The 13,270-nt window shown below is 33.1% G+C and overlaps 2 protein-coding genes across 2 annotated transcripts; both read left to right on the top strand.

The window, feature by feature from the left end:
- Window positions 1-1,986: 1,986 nt before the first annotated feature.
- LOC143547248 (uncharacterized) lies at window positions 1,987-3,477 on the top strand. The gene is made up of 2 exons (XM_077038718.1): window positions 1,987-2,243; window positions 2,358-3,477. The coding sequence occupies exons 1-2, from the start codon at window positions 2,196-2,198 to the stop codon at window positions 3,270-3,272; spliced, it is 963 nt and encodes a 320-aa protein (XP_076894833.1). The 5' UTR covers window positions 1,987-2,195; the 3' UTR covers window positions 3,273-3,477.
- A 1,961-nt stretch (window positions 3,478-5,438) lies between these two features.
- Window positions 5,439-9,347, top strand: LOC143547249 (metal tolerance protein 4-like). Its single transcript, XM_077038719.1, has 6 exons — window positions 5,439-6,074; window positions 7,146-7,344; window positions 7,432-7,610; window positions 7,708-7,858; window positions 8,871-9,001; window positions 9,081-9,347. The coding sequence occupies exons 1-6, from the start codon at window positions 5,616-5,618 to the stop codon at window positions 9,258-9,260; spliced, it is 1,299 nt and encodes a 432-aa protein (XP_076894834.1). The 5' UTR covers window positions 5,439-5,615; the 3' UTR covers window positions 9,261-9,347.
- Window positions 9,348-13,270: the final 3,923 nt, after the last annotated feature.

Here is a 13,270-nt window from a genome sequence, read left to right as displayed (position 1 = left end):
TAATTTATAAAAATTTAATAAATATGTAACTCAAATATATTTAGTCAGAGGTATAATAATAGTCTATTATTTTATAATTAATAAAATTATTTATACCTTAATTGACTATTTTTGGCAAACCTTTTTTTAGCCTAAAATTTTCAAGCTCCAATGAAAAAAACCGAAACCAAAAAAAAAAAACCGAAAAAACCGAAACCGAACGGTTTCAAAAATTCCAAAAACCAAAGTTTTGGTTTTCGGTTTGGTTTAAGCCAAAAGCCGCACCGAACCACACCATGCACACTCCTAATACCGAGGTGCAAGTATTAATCGGTTAACTAAACTGAAACTCGTTATTATTACCAGTATAGTAGAAACTAGTGTGCAACAAGCCAACAATATTAACTGAATAGGTTAATAAAGTTAATTGGTTACATAGATTAGGGATTTTACACTAAAAATTGATTAGAAACCGTAACTGGTGATTTGTGTTTGTTTGATTAATAACCAGTTACGATAAGTAACCAATATTTCTAAAAACCGTTAACCGGTATCTGCGCCTTTATTCAAGTTAGTAACTAATGTTGTATGGACAAAAAATATACGTGGGGAGTGGATATCTTTAACGTGAATGTCTTGTACATTTGTTAGACATGATTATTGAGTTTTAATGCCCACTATATTGATTAAAAAAAACAAGTTTATATGAAAGTATACATGCTTCCAATACATACCAATATCGCTTTAGCTAATAATATATTTGTAAAATTGGGGTATTGAAACAAATGGTGTGTGTTGATTTGAAAAAATAAAAATAAAATTCCAATGATGGATTTGTTGGTGACAATCTATTTCACCTTAAATATGATGCTCATAATTTTATTTTATTTTCAAAATGGGTTGGACCGTTGTAACAAGTTAACGTTATTGTGGATAAAGTTGGGTAATGCGTGAAAGAAAAGGTGTAGTTGATGTTGAAGCTTGTAAAATAAAAGGCTGATGCAATGCAAGTGCATTATATTATCCTTCTATGTTTTGTCATCATGGTTTGGGTGACTTTATTTTTCAAAGTTGTCCATCCATGTGACTATATATGTTGAATGGGTAAGGGTGTAGAAAATTTGTTATGGTTTTTTATGAAACAAATCCAACTCTCTCTCACTTTATCCTAGTTCAAGCTTATTTTTTTTCTCTAACATACTTTAAATTAGGGGTATGCATGAATAGGTTAAAATGTAAAAATAGGTCAGTTACCCGTGAATTTAGTTATAGCTAAAAAATAAATCAAAACAATATATTTTGACATTACTTAGGTCTAAAAGTTTGGATAACCTATTGATTTGGAAAGAAAAATTGTTAGTTGGTCTAAAGATGAATGAATGATTTCATGATTGAATTTGGCCCGAGTTATATAATATGCTCTCGCATGACTCTAAGTTTTGTATTTATAAGTTTAATTTCATTTAAAACATATAGTTGATTTCAAACATATATTCATATGCATCCATCATATAATATTATAATGTAACTCATCAACCTATCGATGCACTGTTTAAAAGCTTGAGTTTTGTTAATAAAAAAAAAATGGTTTTGGCGAATCTTGTTGCTTGTTTGCTTTCTGTCTTGATATAATCACTTTAAAATATTATTTAATTAATTAACTCTACACATCTACACGATTAACAAGCCTAATATTATTTATATTCCTTGATATTCTTTTATCTAATAATTTAACACATGTATATCCTATTTAAAACACGTTTAAAAAATTATTAAATTTCAATAAAGTAATTCAATATGACCCGGCACAAGTAACCCCTCTTAACCGCCTCATCAAATCCAAAACATCACGTATTAACAGCCTGTTATCCCATCTCAACCGTTCATCTAAAAATCATCTCAACCGTCCATCCCATCCTTCACCTCCTATAAATACCCCCACAAACAACACAGTACCTTCACATAACCCTTTGCTTTTTACAAATCTCAAAAACCAAAACAAAAAAATTTAAATCCAAAATCCTTCAAATTCATAAAATCAAACCCAAATTCATTTCAAAAATCAGCTCAATTCGTTAATCTGAACGTTTGGATCACACAATTACCTGTAATTGACTAATTGATCTTCGTTTATTGCTAGATTTAGGGTTTGTTGATTCGATTTGTATTGTATCCTAGGGTTTTGAGTTGATTATTATTATTATATCATAATCCAGATGCTGAATCATTCGCAGCTTATGCCGGTAGTAAGTCAATCACAGCAGGTAATAAATAATATCAATAATAAAAATATTAATAATCAATACTCACAGATGATGATGCACCAGCTGAATAATAATAATCATCATCATTCTCACATGATTACGAATCAATTGCAGTCACAGCAAGCTAACTGGATGTGGCAACCACCACCACATGTGAATAATAATAATAATCGGAAGGTGAATAGAGGAATTGATAACAGGAATACTACTACTAATAATAACCGGAAGGAAGTAGCTGCATATAAGGACTTACAGAAACAGAATAGAGTTAAACCGAAACAATACATATCGAAGAAGAGGTTTAACAATGGCGGTAAATTCGCTCCGAGGAACACGACTTCGTTTTTAATTAGAGCGAAAAAAGCAGGTGGAATCGCGCCTCTGGTGTCTCCGTGTCCGGTCACGCCTGCGGTGCTTAACACGCCTGTGTTCTCTCCATCCAGGGAGGTGTTAATTGATATGGCGAAGGAGGAATGGGGTGTCGATGGTTACGGCTCGATGAACGGTTTAATTAGGGTTAGATCGCCTGATAATGACGAAAAGAGCGATGTTGAGGATTGTTCGGCGGTAGAACGGAGATTGGATCATGATTTTAGTAGATTTGAGATGATTAGCATTAGCCCTAACTATGGTGTTTCGGATAGTACTAATAATAATAATAATGGTTGTTTGTTGGAGAACAGAGTGGATGATCAGGATACTCATATAGCTAAGCTGGAAGAGAAGAACTTGTTGTTAAAGAATCGGTTGTTGTTAATGGAAAAGGAGTTTGATAAGTTGAGAACGCGGTTGCAGTGCTTGGAGATGCGGGGTCTAGGAGCCAAGGTTGCGAAGAATGATTCCGAGAATGAAGAAAGTAGTAAGCTTTTGGAGGAGGACAAGAACAGTGTTGATAATAAAGAATCTGACAATGGTGACAATGGTTTGCAGGGGTCTGATAATATTCGGAAAATCGAAGCTAATAAGATTGAAGATGAGGATCATGTAAATGGGATAGCTGCAAATGCGGATAGTTGTGTGAATCAGTGAGTAATGTGGATTCAGTTTTAGTTGAATGGGAAAGAAAACAATGAATAGCAACAAGTTAGGCTTTAGCCTTTAAGTTCTTGATTTTTTTTTTAATTTTCTTGAACTTGCAAATTGTGTAAATCTAATGTTTTTAGATAATATTTGGTCTTCTTTTTATGGATAATTTGAGATTTGGGTTGCTTCACATTTTATTTATTTTTTTCTTGAAGCATTTGGTGTGCACTCTTGTGACAAGGTATGAAATAAGTATGGGATGAAATAAAAACCACTTGTAAATTGTTTAAATTGAATAACTTGAGTGATAGTAAGGAAATTGACCATCATAAAAACAGTATTGAAAGTTGAATGGTATTGTAATTAGAAGAGTAAAAAGAAGCTAAAAACCATTAAATTGCTCAAGAATCATCCAAAACTGTTTAGAAACTTAACTTGATTATTATTTTATTATTTTTTATAAATTACATCTTACTGCAATTTAAAATTCTTAATTTTGATACGTATAAAGAGTTTTATGATATGAAAATTGAATGATACTATAACTAGAAAAAAGTTTAACAGCCAGAGTGAATTTAACAAAACAATAAGAAAAAACTTTTCTAATATTGTGTCAATGCACAACTTGGCTCAGAAAGGAGAGGTCAAAATCAATTTTGGTCCTCTTTTTTCGTTTTTCAAGAGGTTTTGTCAATCCAAATAATATGGAACACAGCCATCGACTCAAATGAATAGTATTGTTCAAATTCTGAGCAACTTGGGCCACAAGTAACTTGGGTGACAAGGAAGATAGCGAAACTTGGGAGTACAATATAAGGTGGATAATGACAAGTCCGAGCAAGTTGGCCACGACCATCTGTTTCTAACAATTTGAGTTATAGTTTAACAAGGTTATGTTAATCTTTATAAAGTGCGATTGCGTGTCTCAGTTCTAGTCAAGTATTTTGAGTTATATTTTCTTTATTATAATAAAAGTGATTTTGGGAGCCATCCAATTCAAGATCGTTATCGATTATGGACTTGATGTGATATTAGAGCCTTGACCAATAACAGGTTCATAAACTGAAGAAGTCGAATAACTATCCATTTAAGACCTTGATCAAGAAACCAAAGGCTGATCAAAACTTAATTAGTGATCTAAAATAAAATATATATATAAATAATAACGTGTATGCTAGTGTTCTTTGCATAGTTCGAAATCAAGTCCATTTCACACTCTTTGGTTATATGAGTTCCCTTCCTTTTGAATCAACTTCATATCACAGAGTTAAATAATTTGAAGTACGATAGTAAATTTATTTGAAAGAGATGTGGTAAGAAACCTATACAAATACGTACAGGGGATGTTGTATGTAATAACATTTACAATGAAATCTACTTTATAATTTAACTAAAATAAATATTTATCGCTAAAATTTGTTCACTTTTTTAAAATACTATAATTCCCGATTCTCTATATATATCCCATAACCAGTTAAATAATACATTTCTTTTACTCGCAACCACATGATATGAGATAAATAATGAACCCCCAAATACGACTTTTATTTTAAGTTCTCTGTAATTTAGGGTACAAGGTAAGAAGATTGAGAAACTAAACAAATCTCACATTTCTCTATAATTTGAGTATGAGGAAAATGATAGCTTGGTTTCGTCTAATAAATTCGTCTTAATAAAACTGATCAATTTTTTTTTAAATCATTCCCACAAACTAACCTCACTCATTATCCATCTTTAAAGATGAGTTTTTGTTGTTATTGTCATTGATACTTGGAAATCCCTAATTTGAGTATAATGGTGAGAAAAACATAGATGTTAGCTTTTCAACCCTTGTACCATTGTTCGCGGAATGTTTTCCGATATAAATCATGTTTGACGAGATTATTTTAGGCAAGAGTTTATTATACGCTTATATATATTTCAGAGAGAACTCCGGTTTTGATTCATGTGGTTTTTTTAAAAATCATATTTATTTATATAATATCACATTTAGTTTTTTTTTTAAACAGTAACAAATCATTTTCAACCAAAACTCTAGTAGATCGTTTATTCAAACTTTATATTTTTCTTCAATAACTTTGTCTTTTCATGAATGCCAAACATGACAATGAATAATAAATAATAACACATAAAACAAGCTAAAATCATGAGGTGCAAAGGTCAACTACCTCTTTTGGTTTGGCAGGTATACAAAATGGCATGAAACGAATCACTGTCCTTTTTCTTGTCATAAAAAACCTTAACATAATTAACTACAGAATCTAACTACACCCTTTTATTCTTGTCATCATTAAGTGCTCTCTATAAACATCTTAGTTCTCTCAGAGATATATATTATATAGAGAGAATATGGAGGACGTAAAAGAGGCACTGTTATCTCCATCAACACCAGGAGGTGGCCGCCGAGGACGGCGGTTGAGTCGAGGGTACTCGGTGAACTCACTTAGAACCGAGTTCTTGGCTCGGTTACAAGATAAAGTCCGTTCTGCGGTTGATATTGAGTCGTCTTCCTTCGCGTTATTGTCCAAGTCATCACCTTCATTAACTCAAGGTTTTGATCATGAATATATCATATATCATTACTGTTTCATTAGTTTTTATTTATTTATATATTTATTTGTTTGTTTATATATAGGTGAAAAGGAGTATTATGAAAAACAATTTGCAACATTGAAGTCATTTGAGGAGGTTGATGCTATAGTATCATCTGATCATGGAGTTGATGAGGAAGATATGGATGAACACATTCAACAAGAAAGAGCTATGAAGATCTCTAATTATGCCAATATTTTGTTACTCGCGTTTAAGGTAATCTTTCATTGCTAGTTTGAATTTGTCGGCAAAAACACTTAGTGGTATTTGAGGTCGAACATTCCTTATATGACTCCTACAAGAGAGATATTGGGCTATAAGGAATGCACGCCCCAAATATCATCAACATGCTTTGGACGCATATGGTTCGAATTTATATTTTATATTTTGTATTTCAAAATGAATTCGAATTTATGACTTTCGATTCAATTTCAAATTCGAATATATTGAATCAACTTGAATTCAAATCGAATTGAATTTCGAATTCAATCCAAATTTAAATTTCGGTATCAATGAAAGTTTTCACTTGGTAACAAAAGTAAATCCGTGAGCTCATCGTGATCAAATCAGACAATATTAGTTGGTATAAGAATTAAGATGCCGGATGTTACACCTTATGACCCAACGTCTCTTCTGTTGACGGATCAATGTAGGATTTACCAAAAATGTCACAAGTTTGCTTGTATTCTAGGTTGGATTGCACATGATGGTAAAAAAATTTTGCTACAATTTTATATTCAAGTAATTCCTAATTTACGGTGTAATCCAAAATCTCGTCAGGAATATCTCATAAAATAGTAACAAGTTTCAAAAGTGTTCCAATTAGATCACTCATGCATTTTTTCCCAAATCGGGTCACTAAATCTTCAAATCGAGACTCACCGATTTTTTTGTGCGTCAAGAAAGAAATGGAGGATTAGATGTGGGGGTCGGAATTTGCAATATATATAGTTAAATTTTAAAAAATTTTAAAAACGTTAATTATATTAAAATTAAAAAATACAAAATAAAATCAATGTCGCCACTCAACATCAACATCAAAAAAAGATAAAAAGATTTCTTGTGTGAAACAAAAAAGAAAAAGGGTAAAAGAATATGTTAAAACCTTTAATTTAATAAAATATGAAAATTGAATGATTTAATTGGAACACTTTTTAAAATTGAGTGACATAATTGGAACACTTCTCCCGTATCTAATCCATAGAAAACAAAAAAGTAGATTATAGTGTACTAATATTTACATCACTTAACAGTTTATGTCAATATCATGTCATCTGCGTAATACAGGTATTTGCTACAATAGAGACCGGATCCATCGCGATAGCTGCATCCACACTAGACTCGCTACTTGATCTAATGGCTGGCGGTATCCTTTGGTTCACTCACCTTTCTATGCAAAGCATAAACTTATACAAGTACCCTATTGGCAAACTCAGGGTGCAGCCTGTGGGAATCATTATCTTTGCTGCAATTATGGCCACACTTGGTATACTACACTTGGTTTTTAATTTTTATGATCTTTATATAAATATAAGTAAAATGATAAAGGAAGTTGAATCTTGAATTCTTTTAGGCTTTCAGGTATTGATTCAGGCCGTAGAACAACTAGTCGAAAACAAGCCTGCAGAGAAGATGTCATCTCTACAATTGTTATGGTTATACATAATCATGTTGACCGCAACGATAGTCAAACTTGTGCTATGGTTGTACTGCAGGAGTTCAGGAAACGAGATTGTTCGTGCCTATGCAAAGGTTTCTTTACTTCTTCTGGGATATAAATTCTTGAGAATAATGTGGTGGTTAGTTGGGAATGTTTGTTGTATTTCACACAAATGTGCAATGTTAACAGGATCATTACTTTGACGTGGTGACAAATGTAGTTGGATTAGTTGCTGCTGTTCTTGGTGATAGATTTTACTGGTGGATAGACCCGGTTGGCGCTATTATTCTTGCGGTTTATACGATTTTAAACTGGTCGGGAACGGTTATGGAAAATGCAGGTTGCTACTTTTATTTTCATATACTTGTTGAGAGGTTGTACTTATTAGAAAGCGTTTTTTAGCTGACCCGTTTGAGATAAAACGCAACCCAAATAGATATTTTCATGAGTAACATGTTAAGACATTTTATTCATAATTAATGTGATATGCAGGAGTCTGCTTGTGACGGCTTGGGTCGGGTCGGTTTTGGGCTAGAACCGAATCGAAAACCCAAAATTCGATTTTTGAAAAGCGTTTTTTGGTATTTTTTGTTTTACCATTTGAGCTTAAAATGTTTGGGTCAAAAAGAGTTTTTTCAAAGTAAGACAGAATTACAAATTAAATATATGCGATTTATGAATCAGGTTCTTTAAAAAGTTTATTTGCGGGAGGTGTCCTTTACATAACAAAATACACTCGTTTTTTGTCCTTTACACTAACTGCCATCCAAAAACTTAGTTAAATCCAAACATGCTAAGACTTAACGGGGCTTTTGTTTAACATATTTTATTTAGTTTCTTTTTCTAATAATATATTTAATTTGTTTTTTTAGTTATAAATACTTAAATAGTATGCTAAAAAGACTTAAATGCCCTGACATGCCAAGACTTAACAGGGTTTTTGGATGCCAGTTAGTCAAAAGGGCGAAAATCAAACAAACATACAATGTTAAGGACACCGCCTGCAAATAAACTTTTTAAAAGACCTGATCCATAAATTTCATATGTTTAAAGGACAAAATTTGTAATTCTGTCTGAAAGTAATGATTTTGAGCCTAAATCTTTTTGTTAATTCATTATTACACACTATTTATTAAACTCTTATAAATTACTTTACATTCAAAATAAAAAAAACGAAAATATAATTTCTGTTTGGCTTTTTCGGTTTTAATTACATGCATAACCAAACCGAGCCAAAAATCCAGTTTTACTAAAACAAAAAACAAACCGTTGGCTTCTGTTTAGGTTCGGTTATTTCGGTTATAGATCAGTTTGTTCAGTTTCATGCACACTCATATGATATGGTTACGCAGTTTCGTTAGTGGGACAGGCAGCACCCCCTGAGGTCCTGCAAAAGTTAACTTATCTTGTTACAAGGCATCCTAAAGTGAAGCGAGTTGACACGGTTCGCGCATACACATTTGGAGTTTTGTACTTTGTTGAGGTTAGTGGTTGCGGACTCTTTGTTGCTCATTGTGGTCAGTGAAAGTGTAAATGAATTCCTTATATTATTTTTGAATTAGGTTGATATTGAACTGCCTGAAGATCTGTCACTAAAAGAAGCCCATGACATTGGAGAATCGCTGCAAATTAAGATTGAAAAACTTGCAGAGGTTGAACGCGCGTTCATTCATCTAGACTTTGAATGTGGTCACAAGCCAGAGCACTCGGTTCTAACCAGGCTTCCGAATAGCGACCCGTGAGGTGATCATTTGATGGCTGGTTCATTATTCATGAGCTAAATGTGTGTATTAATTTTGTGGTATCAGTTTTTGATTTGAAATTATGTTTGTTGGGCTCTTGTCTTGCTAAAAGGAGTCAATAAGTCAACCACAAGAGACATTTAAATCTCATTTGTAAGTTAAAAATGGTCATTTTGTTCATGAATGGGTCGACATGCTTAAAAACGTGTCTAAATGGGTTCGACACAAATAACAAGTTTAATTAATTTGTTAAATGAGTTAACAAGTCAGACATGACACATTTAATACTCTCTCTATTATCAAAACGATGTATAGTTTACAAATAATTAAATATAACATAGTTAAATTATCTCTCATAACTGTCTAACGTAAGAGCTAGTGTGAGGCTAGCCCCACTTGGTAGAGACAATTGTCTCTTAGATGGGACGTCTCATGTTTTTCTGAGCGAAGACGTAGTTTAGTATATTTGGTCAAAAAATAGAGTAGGATTAACATTTGTCATTTTGAAATAAATATATTGCGTTCCCGAGTTTCATTTAAGAAAGGAAAAGGAAGAAAAAATTAAAAGAGGTGTTCCCGAGTTTCATTAAAAGAAAGAAAAGGAAGGGAGGGGAGATAAAATGATGAGTAAAATAAAAGAATTTGTATCTTTCCAAATTTGAATGATTTGAAAGGAAAATAAGTTGAAAAGAAAGAGAAGATATCAAAAGAAAAGATAAGAAGAGTAAACTTTCTTTCCCTTGCATTTCTTTCCATAAATGAACTCGGGAACACAGTCTTAATGAATTGTAACCTTTTGATTTTATCGTGTTTATAATATATTATTATTACTATACCACAAGTGTCATGTTGGGTCATTTGGCGGCACTGTATTGATCTGTGTTTTTTTGTTTTAGTTTAGCTATTGTATGAAGGTAAAAGAAATCGACCGAACACTATTTTTTTTTGTTTAAGATCCGGTACCATAACCAAACAATTTTTTTTAGTTCCGGTATCGTAAAGAACATGATGGTAACTAGGGGTGTCCAAAATACCCGAACCCGAATAAGTAATTCGGGTCGGATTAAATAGGGTCAAAAAGTATCAATCGGGTTATTCGGGTTAACCCAAATTATTAATAGGGACGTGTTTCGGGTTCTTTAAAAAAAACGGGCTTTGGGTTAACCTGAATAACCCGATTAGTGGTGATACTTAACTATTAAAAACAATGATGAAAAAGTGAAATAAGCACTATAAAGACAATACTGTAAGCTTTTTAAAAGAGTTAATAATCTACTTGTTCATGAACCGTTCGACGGAAAGTTCATTTATGTTGTGTTTATTTAATTAAAAGAACGAACATGAACACATGTTTTACTTGGTAGTGATTTACTTATATTAAATCGTGCAAAATGTGTGGCATACATCATTTATATTAATCGTATTAAAAATGATCCCGATTCACTATTCTACAATTAACATAAACAAAATCACTTAAATAAAGACCATAACATCCCAAATAAAGAAAAAGATTTACACCAACAATAACTCATCTTATTCTACCTAGAGGAAACCAACGTTCATGAAAAGAAGACTGATGAGACACCATAAACATAAGGAAAACAAGCACAACAGCCACACCCCAAGGAGACCCTCCGGCTCTGTGAAGCGAGTCTTTCTCAGGCAACGGCACCAACGATGGCAACCGCGCTCTTTCACCGCTAGAAAGCCACCGCACAATAACCAAAAGCATCACAGGGGAGATCATGAGGCAGATCTTCACATTGTGCATGAAACTCTCAACCTTTGACTCGTAGTTTACGTACCAAGTGACACACATGAACATGAAAACAACACATATGAATATGAAGAAATGGATCGGGATCGAAAGGTTTCGGATATACTCATAGTATGATATGTTATTGTGGTTGTTGTAGTACCTAGTCATGTTTTTTGAGGAAGAACTTTGGTTTTATGAAATAAGAGATGAAGAGTTTGTGTTTTTTATAGATCAAAAATGTATATCTTGTATTTATAGAACGAAATATTGATATAAGACAAGTGGATTTGTTTTAAAGCAAAATATGTTTGTGTATATGTGGCTTTGCTTGGGCATTGGGAAAGTTTAGGCTTTATTTTAGGTTAAAGGGATTCCGAATATCAACTCAAGAGTGTTATTATTTAGTTTTATATTGGCGAATCATAAGGTGTCACGTAACACCGACCATTGGACAAGAACCTTGGAGAATGAGAGAAAATGAATTAATTAAGGCTTAAGATCCTTCCACACCACCAATGATCCTCACACATCATTTTTTCCTATACGGGTCGTTAAGGGTTATACGGTCGTATAGCACATGAATCGTGTCAGTTTGTGCCTGATGTTTCGGTCATCGTTTATAGTGCCTCGTATAGCCCTATACGAGTCGTATATGCCTATACGGGTCGTATAGGCATATACGGCCGGCCGTATAGACATTTTTTTAAAAAAAAAATTCATATATTATCTGACTTGCATCATATTTTGTAGCAATTTTAAACGTTCTCATTTTTTACCCTTGCGTGTGTTATATAACACCACTGAAAATCTGTCTGTATGGGTCGTATAACACTATACGGCTCGTATAGTCGTTTTCCGGCAGCGATTAACAGTGGTCAAAAGGCAGTCTGAATTTTTCTGCAAATTTTTTCTATACGGTCGTATAGCCCTATACAATCGTATAGGTTTTATGGTTTGTCAGAGAGCAATACGAGCCATTTAATGTCTATACGGCCCGTATAGGTCTATACGGTCGTATAGGATGCACAAAACTGTTTTTTTTTGTCCCCTAGTTAGTCATCCGTATACCCTCTACGGCCGTATAGACCTATATGAGCCGTATAAACATATGGGGGTGGTGTATGTTTTAGTAAGAAATAAAGTTGACACATAAATTAAGTACGTTCATAATATTATTATTCGTGAGCTTTCATGAATACAAAGACTTCTCTTTTAAAAGGTGGCATAAGAATAAGAAAAGATTATTCAATCTTCAAGTGGTCTCGGTGATGACTGTACGTTCATAACTCGATCTTAGGCCTCGGGTTATGTCGTGTGGATACGGTACAATGAACTTGTGCAACATGCATTGGTATTTAATAAACGTTGCAAAGTCTTTTGATTCTTTACACATGGCATGACCTCAATTTGCGATAGCATATTTTCTTTTTCTTGTTTAAGAGCGGTATTAGATTACATGTTTAGCTAAAATAGAGTATAAGCTATTCTATTATATTAAAATATAATATTAGATTACATGCTTAGCTAAAATAAATGGAAAAGTGACTAAGCGAGGATTTTTCATTTTATTTTATCTTTGAATGTAGTGTTGTAAAGATCACTAGTCGCTGGTCAGGCGGTGAGGAGGGGACTAGTAATTAATTGGGATTGATCGAATTAGACTTTAATGTATATTTTTCAGTTTTATATATACATGCACACAATTTTAAATGTAATTATCAGTTCTATACTTACAAAAACATATTTTAGTCGGAAATTGGCTGGAATCTCCCTTGAAACCGCAGGTTTTTGCTGGAATCTCGTCGGATGCCGCTGATTTTGGTCAGGGTCAGACTATCGCCGGAAAGCACTGATTTTGGTCGGATTTGACCGTTGACCGATTAATTGGCCGGCTAGCACAAAATTAAACAGTGAAATGGGAACATCGATTAATCGGGGATCACTCGGTGTCTAGTCAGGATTTTTGCAACATTGTTTGTATGTAATTATTCAACTTGTAAATTAAATAAGGAAAATGAAGCGTGTGTACATGTGATTGGCGACATTTCATTTCACTTGTTCTAAATGTTTTAGAAATACACAACAATTAATTTGGTGGTTATGATGATTCGTCCGTTCAATTTGTAGGTTTTGTCATAATTTCCTATTGTTCGTTAAAAGCGGAGGTAAGCATAGACGTTTTTCTTAAGCATGAGAACAAATTACCCAGTAAACCTCGTTAATACCTTGATAACAAAGTGCATAAGATAAA

This window comes from Bidens hawaiensis, unplaced genomic scaffold (assembly GCF_021521415.1).
Source record: "Bidens hawaiensis isolate Kalapana, Puna unplaced genomic scaffold, B.hawaiensis_p1.1 tig00014686_1, whole genome shotgun sequence".
NCBI classification, from domain to species: domain Eukaryota; kingdom Viridiplantae; phylum Streptophyta; class Magnoliopsida; order Asterales; family Asteraceae; genus Bidens; species Bidens hawaiensis.
The sequence above is the reverse complement of the archived record's forward strand: the minus strand, read 5'-3'. Positions and strand labels throughout refer to the sequence as shown.

Excerpts from the sequence above, each read along its gene's own strand:
- LOC143547248 (XM_077038718.1), top strand. The coding sequence starts at position 2,196 with ATGCTGAATCATTCGCAGCTTATGCCGGTAGTAAGTCAATCACAGCAG. Across the intron at positions 2,244-2,357 it reads TAGTAAGTCAATCACAGCAG|TCACAGCAAGCTAACTGGAT; the intron begins GTAATAAATAAT and ends AATCAATTGCAG.
- LOC143547249 (XM_077038719.1), top strand. The coding sequence starts at position 5,616 with ATGGAGGACGTAAAAGAGGCACTGTTATCTCCATCAACACCAGGAGGT. Across the intron at positions 7,611-7,707 it reads TTGTTCGTGCCTATGCAAAG|GATCATTACTTTGACGTGGT; the intron begins GTTTCTTTACTT and ends CAATGTTAACAG. Across the intron at positions 9,002-9,080 it reads GAGTTTTGTACTTTGTTGAG|GTTGATATTGAACTGCCTGA; the intron begins GTTAGTGGTTGC and ends TTTTTGAATTAG.